This window comes from Chrysochloris asiatica, unplaced genomic scaffold, assembly GCF_000296735.1.
Source record: "Chrysochloris asiatica unplaced genomic scaffold, ChrAsi1.0 scaffold00213, whole genome shotgun sequence".
Lineage (NCBI taxonomy): Eukaryota > Metazoa > Chordata > Mammalia > Afrosoricida > Chrysochloridae > Chrysochloris > Chrysochloris asiatica.
In genome coordinates this window covers 478,192-496,148 of record NW_006408731.1, presented here as the reverse complement: position 1 = coordinate 496,148, position 17,957 = coordinate 478,192, and the positions used below count along the sequence as shown (strand labels likewise).

The following is a 17,957-nucleotide window of genomic DNA, read 5'->3' as shown; positions in this document are numbered from 1 at the left end:
GTCCTTGTTCCCCCTTCATTCCTTTACACACCCTATCTGCTGAAGACCCTCAGATGCTTCTGTCTCCCCAGTTCCAGTGTCTCACCCTTAGGGATTGTTGTTGTTAAGTAACATTGAGTCATTCCAACTCATAGCCACCCTGCAAAGGGTTTCTGAGGAGTGACTAGTGGATGTGAACCACAGCCCATATGGTTAGCAGTCCAGTGCTTATCCTATAGTGCCGCACAAGGCTTGTTGTTGTTTTTGTTAAGTACTGTGGAGTTGGTTCCGACTCATAGTGATCCTCTACAGGGTTTCTGAGGCTGTAAATCTTCACCGGAGCAGAACACCTCATCTTTCTCCTGAGGAACAACTGGTAGTTTTGAACTGCTGACTGTGAGATTAGCAGCCCGTTTCGTAATCACTATGTTACCAGAGGACTTAGCAGATATTAATTTACCTAAATAGGAAATAAAGGAAATGCTCTATTAATTCCTATAATTTTCTTATACAGCCAGCAATCCAAGAGCACCCCGTAGCTCTTTCCAGCCCATATTATAGGATCTTGTCTCACTCTTTTCATCTTAACAAACAGAGCTTTAATTCTTACAGAATCCAGAGTTCTGGTTCCCATGGAGGTTGGGGTAATCATCCTGTGATGGTTTTTGAATCTTGAGCCTTGAAGAAACTGGTCTTCTAAAAGTCATCTTTAAGTCCAACACAAATTAGTTGATAAAGACTGTTATGCCTTAGACATTGTGTTCTTTTAAATAATTATCTATGTGTAGTAAGTTTTGAGAAATAGGAACTTCAAAGGTCAGCCCAGAACTATAGTTTAGGGTAAACTAGTACTTCTTTTCATTGTTATTCAAGTCAATGCTGTATGGAATCCTAATGTCCTCAAGTTGTTTCATTCATGATAAGGTGGGATGTAAGAATCTTTGAAGTTCTCTCCTTGGAATATTTTTGACTCAGTCTTAAAGACCCTAAGAAGCAGTTCTACTTTGTTCAATAGGATTGCTATGAATTGGGATTGACTCATGGCAGTGGTGTAGTTGGAATGTTAGTCTGATTTGCAAATTGTATATTATATAAACTTCAATTTCTATTATTGACTTTATAGGATTTTTGTTTTAACAATCTTTATTCACCATTTTTATTATCTTTCTAAATATTCACATATTTAGCAGGTATTTATCTAACTGAATACCCACTATGTGCTAGACTGAACTTTGATGTCTTTGTATATTTAAAACTATTTCTGTCATTTATTTTTCTTCCCCATTTTTTTCCTCCTTTAACTGTACTTTTTGAGTACACTATTGCAATATTATGATCATATTATCCTTACTCATTTTTGCCTCTTGTATTTTTGGAACTCTTTAATATTCAGGCAAGTTATCTTGTGTTCTGAAAATCCAAGATAAGTACTACATAATCATGTTTGACAATTTTACCATCCTCTGGTGTGAAGTATGTGATCCTTATTAATTCATAACAGTCCAAGCTTATCTCAGAAAGTTAAGGACAAGTTACTGGAATACTTCCCCCAAAAAAGGTAAAGATTGTGAAAATGAAATTACAGTAATCTTTGAGGCTAGGAAGAGGAACTCTGCTTTCTTCAGATTCAGGAAATCATTAGTTGAGCACAGATAACTAAATAATGAGATTCTCTAATATTCTTTAGTAAGAAAAGAAACAAGGTAGAATGCAGATAGTACTCTTTAATTGCTCTTTAATAAATAATTACTTGATTACTGATACTGATCAGAGGACAAGTAATATTGGAACACAGGGGAGTTCTTACTTTGACCATAACAGATTAAACAATATCTGGGGTGGAAATATACATAAAGATACCATTATTTCTACATGTTAAAATATTATTTTTTATTTCTATAAATAATCATCATATCTATTGTTAATGGTATCTGCCTCATTTATTGGGGATGTGACATCATAGAAAACATATTCAAATTTCCTAAAGACCAACTACCACAGGATGAGAAATGAAAAGAGAAAAGGAATTGACTAGGATCAATTTCAAATGATGACCAGCATTATAGAGGTAAGATTTATATAAGGTTTATAGAAAGAAATATCTCAAAAAATGAATTCACTTAATTTTCCACAGAAAGACCCCAGGCACTTGGAAATTTCCATAATCATTCCTATGTAATTTTACTATGCTAGTAATACTACTGATATCACTGCTATGTTTTAGAATTCTCTTTATATTGTATGTTTGCATCCTTTTTTCCTATAATTTAAAAATCAAATTCATAATAAATTCTCATAATCAACTTCTCAGAGTTTCTATGAAAATATTTTGTCTCATTTTTTAGTTAAACAAACTAATAACTTACAATGGTCTGAAATGACACATTCAAATTATGCTGTTTTTACTAAGTAAAATAATGTATTTATTGATTGATGAGTTAAATCCATTTAAGAATTAGCAGTAAAATCCTTAAGATGTTTAAGAGCTAAGAGTAAAGTCTGCTTTGGATCTTAAGCTTGTAATGTAACATTTAGTGATTATCTGGGTTTGGCTATGATGAAAAATTAGATGATGCTTATGAAATTAACTTAAATAACAAAATAGATGAAAAATAATAATGATATTAAGATGCTAAAACAATCTGACATATGAGAATACTAAAGGAAAATGTTTGATAAGGGTTGTCTCAATGAAATTCAAATGCAGTAATATGCAAATACCTATCAGGACTCCCAGTGGTACAGTGCTGAAAGCACTTGGGTGCTAACAGAAAGGTCAATGATTTGAAGCCACCAGTCATTCTGCATGGGAAAGATGTGGCAGTCTCCTTCCAAGAAGACTGTTGTGATTTTTAGGTGCCATTGACTTACTTTGGACTCAACCCTATGTATAGAAGAACAAAACACTCCCTGATCCTGTGCCATCCTTGGAATCGTTTTCATGCATGAAACCAGTGTTGCAGCCACTGTGTCAATCTACCTTATTGAGGGTTTTTCTCATTTACTAACCCTACGTGTTATCTTGGAATCCTGGTGTGGTGGTGAGTGGGTTAATGTGCTGGACTGCAAAATAGGTTTGAACCACATGGTTGGCAGTTCAAGCTTACCAGCCACTCCTTGGAAACCCTATATGGGGTCACTGTGGATTGAACTATTTCGATGGCACACAACAACAACACATGTTATCCAGAAGGGAACACTCACTCCTCATAACATTCCCAAAGTACGTGAGATGAAGTCTCCTCATACTCACTTCTAAGGAGCACTCTGACTGTACTTCTTCCATTAAAGATTTATTCATCATTCTGGCAGTCTATGATATATTTAATATTCTTTGCCAATATCATAATTTAAACACACCAATTCTTCTTCAAATTGCATTATTTGTTTAACTTTCACATGCATATGAGGTGACCTGAAAGACCATGACTTTGATCAAGTGTTTCTTATTCCTCAAAGTGGCATCTTTGCCTTTTAAAGCTTTACAGGGATTTGTTGCAGCAGATTTGCCATTACACTACATCATTTGATTTCTTGACTGCTACTTGGATGGGTGTTGATTGTGGATCCAAGACGACAAAATTCTTGACAATTTCAATCTTTTCTCCATTTATTTATCATGATGTTATTCATTGGTCCAGCTGTGAGGATTAAAAAATATATATATATTGAGGAATAATCCATGCTGAAAGTTGTAGTCTTTGATCCTCATCAGTAAGTGCTTTACATCCTCTTTATTTTAGCAACCAAGGTTGTATCATGTACATATCCTAGGTTGTTGATGAGTCTTCCACCAAACCTTATGCCATGTTTTTGCTCATATAGTCCAGCTTCTTGGCACAGGCCTATTTTGTTTTCTGTGACTTAGTTTAAATACCTATGATGTTAAACACACCTTGATACTACCAGTCACAATCTTACTCTTAACTAATGTAAATAATTTATGTAGTCAGAAAAAAACAGTTCAAGTACAGAGAAGAAAACCTATATATATTATAAAATGTATAAGGGAATTAAAAAAAAAAGTCCTCAGCAACATTTGTGAAGATGGAGAACAGGTAATATTTAACATTATGTATTTGAGATGCTCAGTAAAGGAAGGATAGCAACAATGGAGTTTCACATCAACATAAACACAATGAGGGGAAACAGGAAATCTGGCTGGATTAATGAATATGTGTGCATGGTTCCAATAATTTGTAAACAAGATCTTGAATGTTGGGCTTCATTTTATACCATGTGCTCTGGTAGCATAGTGGTTATGAATTGGGCTATGAACCTTGAAGCCAGCAGTTCACAATTATCAGCCACTCTGCAAGAGAAAGATGAGGCTTTCTGCTCCCATAAAGATTTACAGCCTCAGAAACCCTGTACAGGGTCACTATGGGTCAGAACTGACTCAACAGCACTTAACAAAAACAACCTAGAACATGGCTATTACTTATCTGTCAATTTGATATACTGTGGTGGCTTCGATGTTGTTGTGATACTGGAAGATATGCCTTTGGTATTTCAAATAGTAACAGGGTTACTCATGATGGACAGATTTCAGCACAGCTTCTAGACTAACACTAAGATTTCTTCTAAAAATAATTATACAGTGAGAACTTTCTTAATAGAAAAGGAACATTGATATAGTGTCAGAAGATGAGCCACTCAGGTTGGAAGGCATTCAAAATATATCTGAGAAAGAGGTGCTTCCTCACAATAGGGTCAACTTTAATGATATGGATGTAGTAAAGCTTTCAGGACCATGATTTGCTGATGTGCCACAATTCAGAAAGTAAGAAAGAAAGCAAATAAAAACAAAAACAGCTGCAAACAACTATTAGTAACTGGAATTATAAATGTAGGAAGTATAAATCTAGGAATATTGCAAGTTGCCAAAAATGAAATGGACATTTAAATAGATATCGTAGTCATAGTAAACTGTAATGGACTGGTAAGAACCATTTTGAATCATACAGTCTTGTGATCTATTATGCTGAAAATGACAAATTGAAGAGGAATGGTTTTGCATACATTGTCAAAAACAGCATTCCAAGATCTATTCTGAAACAAAACACTTCCAGTGATAGGATAATATCCATACAACTACAAAGATGACAAGTTAATATAACTATTTTGCAAATTTGCACACTAACCATTAATGCCAAAGATAAAGGAACTGAAGATTTGCCAACATCTGCAGTATAAAATTACTTTAACATGCAATCAAAATGCATGATTGTTATTGTTGTTAAGTGCCATCGAGTCGGTTCTGACCAATAGCAACCCTGTAAAGGGTTTGCGAGGCTGTAAATCTTTACGGGAGCAGAAAGCCTTATCTTTCTCCTGTGGAGCAGCTGATACTTACTGGTAATTGGAATGTGAATATTGGAAATAAAGAGAAAGGATCAGTAGTTGAAAAGAATTGGCCTTGTTGAAAGGAACAATGCCAGAAATTGCATGATAGAATTTTGCAAGACAACCTATTCATTGCAAATATTTTTCAACAACATAAACAACAACTTTACATGTGGACTTCACCAGAATTAAATTGACTTAATCTGTGGGAAGAGATGATGGAGAAAGTCAATAGCATCAGCCAGAACAATGTCAAGGGCTGAATGGAATGGAATCAACTGTTCAAATGCAAATTCAAGTTGAAACAAGAGAAAAAAAAATTAAAAGTCCACAAGAGTTAAAGTGCTATCTTGAGGATATCACACCTGAATTAGAAATTATTTTAAGAAAAATTTGCCACATTGCCACATATTAATTATGTGGTGCTGCTATAGCAGAAATAAAATATGGATAACTTTAATGAACAGAAATTTATTCTCTCATACTTAATTGTGCTCATGCAGAAACCTTTACATAGACCAAGAGTCGTTTTAACAGAATAAGGGGATACTGCATGACTTAAAATGAGGAAAGTTGTGTGTCACAATTCTATTTTTTTCAATACATTTTAAAGCTGATTGTTGTTGTTAAGTACGATTGAGTCAGTTCTAACTCATAGTGACCTTGTATAGAGTTTTTTTTTTTTTTCCAAAGACGAACTGGTGATTTTGAACTGCCCACCTTGTGGCTAACAGTCCAGTATTTATCCTACAGCTCCACACCAGGATGCCTATTAAAATTGTATACTGAACAAATAATTTGAGAACCTGGAGTATATGAAGAAGAGCATAGTATCAGAATTAGAGGAAGACTTGTTAACAACTTGGGATATGCACATGACAATATCTTGCTTGCTGAAAGCAGAGGACTTGAAGCACTTACTGATGAAGATCAAAGAATACAGCTTCCTTTGGTATAGATTACACCTTAACATAAAGAAAATAACAATCTTCATAACTGCATCAATAAGCAACAACATGATAGAGAAAATACTGAAGTTGTTAAGTATTTCATTTTACTTGGATCCACAACCAGTGCCTGTGGAAGTAGCAATCAAGAAATCAAATGGTTAATGCATTGGACAAATTTGCTGCATAAGATCTCTTTAAAATTAAAAAGAAAAGTTATCATTTTGAGGGTTAAGGTTCACCTGAACAAAGCCATGATATTTTCAAAAGCCTCATACACATGCAAAACAGGACAATTAATAAGGAAGACCAAAGAACTGATGCATTTGAATTATAATCTTGGCTAGAAATATGGAATATATTATGGATTTTCAGAATAACAAACAAATTTGTCTTGAAAAAAGTACAGCCAGGATGTTCCTTAATGGAAGGAAGATAGGTCTGCCTCTCACATACTTTGGCCATGTTATTAGGAGGGATCAGTCCCTAGAGAAGGACATCCTGCATGGTAAAGCAGTTGGTCAGTGATTAAAAAGGAACAAGACAGATCGACACAGTGGCTACAGCAGTGGGTTCAAACATGGCAATGATTGGGAAGATGCCATAGAATGGGCAGTGTTGCATTTTGTTGTACATACGATCACTATGTGACAGCACTTAATAAGAACAACTGCTATGTTAGAATATGGAGAGTAACTGATAAATTTTCGGCTGCGATGTGCCTGATCAAATTTGAACTAAAGGAAGACTTTTCTTCAAGCATGCTAGGATATTTTGAAACTGTGAAAGCAATGGCAAGTAAGGTCAGTTTAATAGCTGAACTATTTTTTATGTGTTTGCTTTAATGTTTTGGATAGACGTATTTTAATGATTGACTAGATAAGTTAAAGAAGAATTAGTTCAGTTCAACAACTTGGATGACAGGTTATCAAATGATTGATTCTGAGTACAAACATTTTTGTTTATGAGCAAAAGTTAGAAATATGAGATAGAGGTTAATGAGCTCAGTTTTGGAATGAATAATTGAAATGCTTGGGCTGCTTCTCACTGCCGCTCATTTTCCCCACACTCTAATTCTGTATTTTGAATGACACTACCATACTGGTGTGGCAATGCGGGTTAATGCGCTGGACTGCAAGGTTGGTTTGAACCGCAAGGGTGATATGGTGGTTCAAGCACACCAGCCGCTCCTCAGAAACCCTACTCAGGGTTGCTATGAGTCAGAACAGCACTTAATAACAATAACAACATTAAAAAATACAAAAAACAAAAAACCTCAGACAGAGTCAACTAAGGCCATGAATCCTACTATATTAGGAGTGCGAGAAGAATATAATGAAGGACTAACTAGGACGATCAAAAAAGAAAAAAATCATAGGCTCCTGGGCTGATTTGTTAATATTCACATTATGTTTACTAGCCCATTATCATAGTAGTAAATGTGTTATTTATTACTCTTTACTGTGTTGTTGTTGTTAAGTGTCATTGAGTCAGTTCTGACTCAGCGACCCTGTACAGGGTTTCCAAAAAGTGGCTGGAGAGTTTGAACTACCACCTTTGTGGTTCAAACTGACCTTGTAGTCAAGCGCATTATCTGGCAGCGCCACACCAGGAGTCGCTGTACTGTGTATTCACACTAAAATCACCCAGGTCCACCATCCTATACAGCTCATAATTGAAATAAATAATATTGACTAATAGTTGGTTTTGGATTATTGATATGTGGCAAAAGCTGAGATATGTATGAAATTTATATTGTATTATTTAATCTGTACAAAGAGGTTAAATGGCTTCTTCAAAGGTATATAGCTAGTTAAATGAAATGACTGGAATTTAAAAGAAGAAAGAATATAGCTATTATTTTTTAAAAAAGAGAAAAAACCTAGAGAACCACATAAAACAAACTTACAATAGTATGGGAGCCAAAAAATAAATAAAATAAATTTAGGAATTCAGACATTGAGCTAATCTTCAGATATTACACTATTTTTAAAATGTGCAATTTGTGTTGGGGAAGAGTAAGAAAGTGGCATCTCAGGTGGTAGAAACTGTATAACTAATGAGAAATCAATGAAAATAAATAAGAAAAAGTGAAGGGAAATTGTTTAAATATATATGTGCTAATGATTATTCTAAGAGACAATCGTAATTCATATAAAACCCCAAAATTTTAGGAAGCCAAATATTTCAAATTCTTTCTAGTGATTTCACTAAAGACCTCATAAGGTTTATCTAGGCATTTAAAAATTAACATTTTTATGGTAAGCAAGGTTCTGAGACTGATTTCTTCTTATATATGTATTTATATATTGTGGGTTTTTCCCCCCTTAAAAAAAAAAAATCTCATGAAAATTACAGTTAGAAGTAAGACATGGAAGGGGTAAAAAATGCCCTGGCATTTCATCCTTTCACAGATTTTCTGAAGTACTCCAATTCCATGAAGTTTTTGACTGGGGTCAATGTGAAGAAGATGAAGATGTCAAGATGCTTTAGCTCTGCCTTCTTCTGAGGATCTTCAGCTGCTGATCTTTCTGATGTCTTCATATTATTTCTAGTTGGACTTTATTTAAGAAATTCTGTCTACCCACAATTTGTCTAAATCTACACTCATTTGCCACCATGACATCTAGGGCTGATGGTAGTGTTAGTGTAACTTTTTAGAAACTAAGACATCAAAATCCAAAAGGGGTGAGCAGCTAACTGGGAGACACCCATGAAAAAAGCAAAAATTTCAAACAATTTTTATGGTGTTTTCTTTATTATTTTCTCATCAATATTTCCATACAACATTGACAATGTTGATTTAATATAATTTCACCCATAATTAGGATATAATAATATAGGTTATAAATGCAGACTACTGGGCAAATGAGAATTTCATTTCAGCATCTTGGGTCTCTAATTCTCAATGACTTTCATTTTTAATCAATGATATCCACCCATAGCAGTGAATATTTAGAAGTCTCCACTGGAATTTAATCTGAAGTATCAAAATGCCAATCAACAATCAGAGCTCACTGAATGGTTTCATCTTACTGGGCTTCTCTAACCAGCCCTGGCTTGAAACACCACTCTTTGTAATCTTTCTGGTGGCTTACATCTTTGCCCTATTTGGAAATATTTCCATTATTTTAGTTTGCCGCCTAGATCCTCAGCTTGACAGTCCCATGTACTTTTTTGTATCAAATCTATCCCTTCTGGATCTCTGCTATACCACCAGCACTGTTCCACAAATGCTAGTCAACCTCAGAGGACCAGAAAAGACCATTAGCTATGGTGGCTGCATTGCACAACTCTATATATTCTTGGCCTTGGGTTCCACTGAGTGCATACTTCTAGCCATTATGGCCTTTGACCGTTATGCTGCTATTTGCAAACCCCTTCACTACCCAATCATCATGAACCACAAACGTTGTATCCACATGGCCACTGGGACCTGGATTAGTGGTTTTGCTAACTCTCTTGTACAGTCTACTCTTACAGTGGTGGCCCCAAGATGTGGACGGAGGGTGATGGATCATTTCTTCTGTGAAGTTCCTGCCCTTTTGAAGCTAGCCTGTACAGATACTCGTGTGAATGAGGCTGAGCTCAATGTTCTAGGAGCTTTGCTGCTCCTGGTGCCTCTCACCCTCATCATGGGCACTTACATCTTTATTGCTCGGGCAGTAATGAAAATTCGTTCTGCCGAAAGTCGGTGGAAAGCATTTAATACATGTGTTTCACATTTGCTGGTGGTGTCCCTCTTCTATTTTACAGCAATCAGTATGTATGTCCAGCCTCCCTCTAGTTATTCCCATGACAGAGGGAAGATCATGGCTCTCTTCTATGGAATTGTCACACCTACCCTCAACCCATTTATTTATACACTGAGGAACAAGGATGTGAAAGTTGCCCTTCAAAGAGCACTGACCAAAGAGTTTTGGGTCAAGATAAGATGATCTCTGAAAAGAAGAATGGGATGTAAGAAGGAATATGTTTGTCTTTTAAATTAGATGTGGGACATGGAAGTGATGAAGAACAGGGTATCAATAGCTTATCTTTCACAAATCAAACAGCACTAAGGAATAAACAATTTATACATAGCTTATCCACTTATGAAAAATCTGTTCTACAAAATTGAATCCTACCAAGTCATGTCATTCTTCTCCCTAACCTTAATTACAAATTAACATAGTCTCAGAGGGAAAATAATGCAATATATTATGAAAAATATATTTAGAAAGGTGTATATTTGACTTAAATTATTAATAAATGAATCCCAAGTAAATTAAAAATGAGCTTGTGTTTTAGAAAGACACTACTATCATTACTATGATGAGTTAACTTGCATCAATAGTTGTTGACAACATCTAGTCATCTTCTATCATTCAATATTCAAATATACTATGCACCTAAGACTCTGATCAAGGAGCTCTGGTAGCCTAGTGGGATATGAGCTGACTGCTAACCATAAAATCAAACTAACAGTCACTCTGTAGGAAAAGGATGAGGCTTTCTGATCTCATAAAGATTTACAATTTTGGAACCCCTACACAAGGTCACTATGAGTCAGAACTGACTCCATGCACACAATCACCACCAAGATTCTTATGGGCTCCTGGTGTGGCACTGTAGGATTGGCACCGGACTGCAAACCACAAGGTCAGCAGTTCAAATCTACCAGTTGCTCCCTGGAAGCCCTATACAGGATTGCTATAGGCTGGAACGGACTCAACAACATTTAACAACAAGGTTCTTTTAAAGGGGTCCTGGTGTGGCACTGTGGGCTAATGCATCAGACTGCAAAATCATTTGAACTGCAAGGTCGGTGGTTCAATCTCACCAGGTGCTCCTTGGAAACCCTATACAGGATCATTATTGGTTGGAATCGACTCAATGGCATTTAACAACAACAAGTGTGCAATTAAAGAGGACAGCATTGGGTATGGATTGCATCTCAATGTAAAGAAAACAAAAAGTCCTCACCACTGGACCAATAACATTCTTATCAATGGAGAAAAGATTGAAGTTGTCAAGGACTTCATTCTTCTTGGATCAACTATCAACACTTATGGAAGCAGCAGTCAAGAAGTCAAATGATGTTTTTCATTAGGAAAATCTGCTGCACAAGACCTTTTTAAAGTGTTGAAGAGCAAAGATGTCAACTTGAGGACTAAGGTGCGCCTGACTCAAGCCATGGTATTTTCAATAACTTCATATGCATGTGAAAGCTGGACAGTGAATAAGGAAGACCATAGATGAATTAATGCTTTTGAGTTATGGTGGTGTAGGAGAATATTGAAAGTGCCATGGGATGCCAAAAGAACCAACAGATCTGTGTTGGGAGAAGTGCAGCCAGAGTGCTCCTTAGAATCCAGGATGGCTAAACTTCGTCTCTCATACCTTGGACATATTGTCAGGAGGGACCAGTAGCTGGAGAAGGATATCATGTTTGGTATGGTAGAGTGTTAGAAAAAAAGATGAAGACCCCCAGTGAGATGGATTGTCAAAGTGGCAGCATCAATGGGCTCAAGCGTGGCAACAATTGTGAGGTTGGCCCAGGACTGGGCAGTGTTTCATTCTGTCACTATGAGTCAGTGCAGAGTCGCTATGAGTCAGTACTGACTCGATGGCACCTAACAACAACAAGTGTACAATAAGAGTCCTGGTGTGGCACTGTGGGTTAATGTGCTGTACTGCAAAGTCGGTTTGAACTGTAAGGTTGATGGTTCAAGCTCACCAGTAGCTCCTTGGAAACCCTATATAGGGTCGCTATGGGTCGGAACCAACTCGACAACATATAAAAACAACAACAGCAAGTGGTGCAATGGTGACATGCTTAACTGCTAACTAAAAGCAGTTCCAACTAACCAATAGCTCCATGGGAAGAAAGATTGGGCTATTTGCTCCTATAAAGATTTTACCCTGGAAATCCTATGAGAGAGTTCTATTCTGTCCTATATGGTGGATATGGTTGGGTATCAACCAGCACACATCACAAGGCTTTTTAAGAAGCCATAAAGCTAACTGAAGTCAATAGACAATTTGGTTTAAAACATTTAAGATAGAAATACAGAAATGGAAAGAAAACATGAAAAATTTAGAGTTGGTGATTTTAAGAATAAATTATTTTTGTCATAAACCTTTATTAGTCTTATGCTCTTTTGTTAAACACTAAGTTTGAGGACAATACAAATAGAATTTACTCTGTGGGGTGGTTTGGACAAAGAACAGTGGTGGAAAAATCTAAGGTGGAAAAAAATTCTAACTTAAGAAAATTAAGTTACTAGTCCTGGCGAGGAGGACTCCTAGTGTGGCGTTGTAAGATCAGCGCTGGATTGTGAATCACAGGTCAGCAGTTCAAATCCACTCCTTGGAAACCCTATACCTGGTTGCTATGAGTTGGAGCGGACTCAATGGCACTTAACAACAACAGTGATTTACGTGTTTGACAAGGAAGCCTCTTTCATAACTTGACTCAGCAAGTTATTTATATTTCAGTATGATGATGCTATGGGTCGGACCCGACTCGATGGCACTTAACAACAACAACAACAAATGATGATTATAAGAACTTCATGTTCAAGTCAAACCTTAGTTGATCTGTTAACTTTATTCTTTAAGAAATGTTTTAAAGTCTCTGACTATAAATTGCATTATAAATACACATTATTTAAAGATGCTTTCAACCACTCATCTGTCAGTTTGTTGTACTGTAGTGGCTGTGAGTTACTGTGATTCTGGAAGCTATTCCACAGGTATTTTAAATATCAGAAGGGTCATCCATGGTGGACAGGTTTCAGATGAGCTTCCAGACTGAAGACAGAATAGGAAGAAAGAGAGATGAACTACTTTCAAATATTTGGTCCCTGAAAACCTTATGAATAGCAGAGAAACATGGTCAGATATAGTGCTGGAAAGGCACTCAAAGTGCGGCTGAGGAAGCTATGCCTCCTCAAAGTAGAGTTCACTGTGGTAATTAATACAAATGGAGTAAAGCCTATGGGAGTAAAGTCCTAGGGACCTTCATTTGCTGACATGGCACAACTAAAAATGAAGATAAATATCCATTAATAATCAGAATATGGAATGTATGAAGTAGGAATCTAGGAAAATTGGAAATTGTCAAAAATGAAATGGAATGCATAAACTTCAATATCTTAGACATTATAGTGAGCTGAAATGGACTGATATTGGCCATTTTGAATCTTACAACCACATAGTTTACTAAGCCGGGAATCACAAATTGAAGACAAATGGTGTTGCATTCATCATCAAAAAGAACATATCCAGAGGAGTCATGAGGTACAACGCTGTATGTGATAGGATAATATACATGCACCTACAGGGAAGACCAGTTAATACTACTAAAGCCAGTGAGGATGAAATAGAAGAATTGTATCAACTTCTTCAATCTCAAATTGATCAAACATGCAGTCAAGATGTATTGATCATTAATGGTGATTGGAATGCAAAGGCTGGAAACAAAGAGGAAGGATAAGTAGTTGGAAAATATGGCCTTAGTGATGGAAATGATGCTGGAGATCACATGATAGAATTCTGCAAAACCAATAATCTGTTCATTTCAAATACCTTCTTTAGACAGCACAAAAGATGATTATAGACACATAGACCTCACCAGATGGAATACACAGAAATTAAATTGACTACATCTGTGAAAAGACATGGTAAAAAAAAGCTCTATATCATCAGTCAAAACATTACCAGGGAAAGATTATGGAACAGACTATCCATTGCTCATATGCAAATTCAGACTGGAGCTGAAGACAATGAAAACAAGTCCATGAGAGACAAAATATGACCTTGACTATATCCCACCTGAATTTATAGATCAGCTGAAGAACAGATTTTATACATTAAACAATGAAGAATGAAGACAAGAAGAGTTGTGGGATGACATCAGGAACATCATCAAGAAGAAAGCAAAATGTCATTTAAGAAGACAAGAAAAGGAAAAGATGGATGTCAGAAGAGACACTGAAATTTGCTCTCCAGTATAGAGATACTAAAGCAAATGGAAGAAATGAGGAGGTAAAGAGCTGAAAAGAAAATTCAAAGGTCAACTCGAGAAGACAAACTGTATTACAATGAAATGTGCAAAAATCTGGATTCAGAAAACCAAAAGGGAAGAACACACTCAGCATTTCTCAAGCTAGAGGAACTGAAGAAAAAATTCAAGCCTTCACTTTCATTATTATTCTCTGGGAAAATTATTGAATGATGCAGAAAGCATCAACAAATGATGGAAGGAATACACTGAGTCACTGTACCAAAAGGAAATGGTTGATGTTTAGCCGTTTCAAGAGGCAGCATATGCTCAAAAGCCAATGACATTGAAGGAAGAAATCTAAGGTGCATTGAAGGCATTGACAAAGAACAAGGCACCAGCAACTGATGGAATACAAATTGAAATCTTTCAAGAAAGTGAGGGGGCACTAGAGGCACTCACATATCTATGCCAAGAATTTTGGAACACAACTATCTGGCCAACTGATTGCAAAAGGTCCATATTTGTGCCCATTCCAAAAAGAGGTGACCCAACGGAATGTAGAAATCATCGGACAATATCTTAGATATCCCATGAGAGTAAAGTTTTACTAAACATTTTACAGAAACGGCTGCAAGCATACATTGACAGAGAATTTCCAGAGTCTCAAGCTGGATTCAGAAGAGGACGTGGAATGAAGGATATCATTGCTGATGTCAGATGGATGTTGGCTGAGAGCAGAGAATACCAGAAAGATGTTTACTTGTGTTTTACTGACTATGCAAAAGGTTTCAATTGTGTGGATCATGAAAAGCTATGGGCAATACTGAGAAGTATGAATATTCCAGAACACTTAACTGTGCTCATGAGTAATATGTACATGGACCAAGAGGCAGTTGTTCGAACAGAACATGGGAACACTTAACGGTTTAAAATTAAGAAAAGTGTGTGACAGTGTTGTATTCTTTCCCCATACTTATTCAACCTCTATACCAAGCAAATAATCTGAGAAGCTGGGTTAAATGAAGAAAAATGTGGCATCAGGACTGGAGGAAGACTCATTAACAAGTAGATGATACCACCTTGCTTGCTGGAAGTGAAGAGGACTTAATACTTACCCATGAAGTTCAAAGATCACAGCTTTCGGTATGGATTGCATCTCAGTGTAAAGAAAACAAAAATCCTCACCACTGGAACAATAAACAACATTCTTATCAAAGGAGAAAAGATTGAAGTTGTCAAAGACTTAATTCTTCTTGGATCAACCATCAACACTCATGGAAGCAGCAGTCAAGGAATGAAACGACGTACTGCATTAGACAAATCTGCCCCACAAGCCCTTTTTAAAGTGTTGAAGAGCAAAGATGTCAACTTGAGGACTAGAGTGTGCCTGACCCAAGCCATGGTCTTTTCAGTAACCTCATATGCATGCAAAAGCTGGGCAGTAAAGAAGGAAGACCGTAGAAGAAATGATGCATTTCAGTTATGGTGTTGGAGGAGAATATTAAAAGTACCATGCTCCTTGGAGGCCTGGATGGCCAAACTTCATCTTGTATACTTCGGTCATATCAGGACGGACCAGTCACTGGAGAAGGATATCGTTTTTGGTCTTTACTTTTTTCCGAATCTTCTTACTGACCTTTTGCTTTCTTCCTGTACAACGTTCTTGATGTCATCTAACAACTCTTGTGGTTTTTGGTCATTAGCACCTAACACATTAAATTAATTTTTAAGATGATCTCTATTTTCAGGAGGGATATATTCAAGGTCATATTTTGGCTCTTGTGGACTTGTTTTCGTTTTTTCCAGTTTCAGCCCGAACTTGAATATATGCAATTGACGGTCCATTTCACAGTTTGCCCCTGTTCTTGTTTTGGCTGATAACATGGAGCTTTTCCACCATCTCTTTTCACAGAACTAGACAATTTGATATCTATGTATTCCATTTGGTGAAGTTCATGTGTCTTTATGTTGTTAAAAAAGATATTTGCAATGAACAAGTCATTGGTTTTGCAAAATTCTATCATGTCATCTCCAGCATTATTTCTATCACAAAGGCAAATGTTTGTTTCCAACATTTGCATTCCAATCACCAGTAATTATCAATACATCTTGATTGCATGTCTGATCAATTTCACATTTAAAAACCTGGTTGAATTCTTGAATTTCATTATCACTGGCTATAGTGGTCAGTGCATAAATTTGAATAGCAGTGGTATCATCTGGTCTTCCTTATAGGCATATGGATATTATCCTATCACAGACAGCATTATACTTTCAGATAAATCTTGAAATGTTCCTTTTGATGATGAATGTGATAGCATTTCTATTCAATTTGTCATTCCCGGCATAGTAGACCATGTGATTGTCAGATTCAAAATGGCCAATACCAGTCCATTTCAGCTCACTAATGTCTTGGATATCAATGTTTATGAGTTCCATCTCATTTTACACAATTCTCAATTTTCCTAGATTCATACTTCATATGTTCCATGTTCCAATTATAAATGGATGTCTGCAGCTGTTTCTCCTAATTTATAGTTGTGCCCCCCTTCAGTAAATGAAGGTCCCAAAAACGAACACATGAAGAAATGCTCTCAATCATTAGCCATTTCAAAAAAAAAAAAAAGCCATCGAGTCTATTCTTACTCATAGCAACACTTTTCAACAGAGTAGGACTGTCCAATAAGGCTTCAGAGACTAAATGTTTACAATAGCAGACAGACTCATCTTTCTCCCTCAGAACAGCAGAACCAACCACCTTGCAATAAGGAACACAGTGCTGACCCCACTGGAACACTAGGACTTTGTCATTAGTCACCGTTGTCAGGTGCAGTCACATCAGTTCCAGCTCATGACAACCCTATATACAACAAAACAAAATACTGCCTGATTCTGTGTTATCCTCACAGTGGTTATTGTTTGAGCCCACTATTATTGTCACTGTGTCAATTTATCTCATTGAGGGTCTTCTCTTTTTCATTGACCCTACACTTGACGAAGCTTGATGTCCTTCTGCAGGGACTGGTCCTTCCTTACATGACCAAATCACTATGGACAAAGTTTCAACTTTGTTCACTTCCAAGGAGCAATGTGGTAGTACTTTTTCCAAAACAAATTTGTTTATTATTCTGGTAGTCCAAGGTTTATTTAATATCTTTGCCAACACCATAATTCAAATGCATTGATTCTTCTGTGGCCTTCTTTATTCATTGTCCAGCTTTTGCATGCATGTGAGGTGAATGAAAATCCATGTGTTGGGTTCAGTGTAACCTAGCTTCAAAGTAACATCTTTGCCATTTAACACGTTAAAAAGAGGTCTTTTGCAACAGATCTGCCTAACCAAATGCATCATCATTTGATTTCTTGCTTCCTTTTTTTAAAGAAAGTTTTCTTATCCATTCTGTTGTCTTTTTTTTTTTCTAACTTTTTATTGTGAATTTAGTGAAGATTATAGATCAGAGCATCAGTTTTACATTCAACAAATCATATACTTTGCTTCATTACATGGTTGCAATCCCCTCCATGTACAAACAGTTAATAGTGTTTCCCTCTGTTCACTTTAACTATTTCATTCCTCCCTGTGTCTCCCACTACATTCATCTTTCCTCTGCTAACCTGCCTCTTATTGTATATTGCCTGCCTTGTTCCCTGTGTTAGCATGTGTCTACCCTCTAGCCCATGAATAATTTTCCTCT

The 17,957-nt window shown here is 36.4% G+C and overlaps 1 protein-coding gene across 1 annotated transcript; it reads left to right on the top strand.

Annotated features, from left to right (window-relative positions):
- Window positions 1-9,265: 9,265 nt before the first annotated feature.
- On the top strand, window positions 9,266-10,210 carry LOC102810543 (olfactory receptor 2B2-like). Its single transcript, XM_006872848.1, has one exon. The coding sequence runs from the start codon at window positions 9,266-9,268 to the stop codon at window positions 10,208-10,210; it is 945 nt and encodes a 314-aa protein (XP_006872910.1).
- Window positions 10,211-17,957: the final 7,747 nt, after the last annotated feature.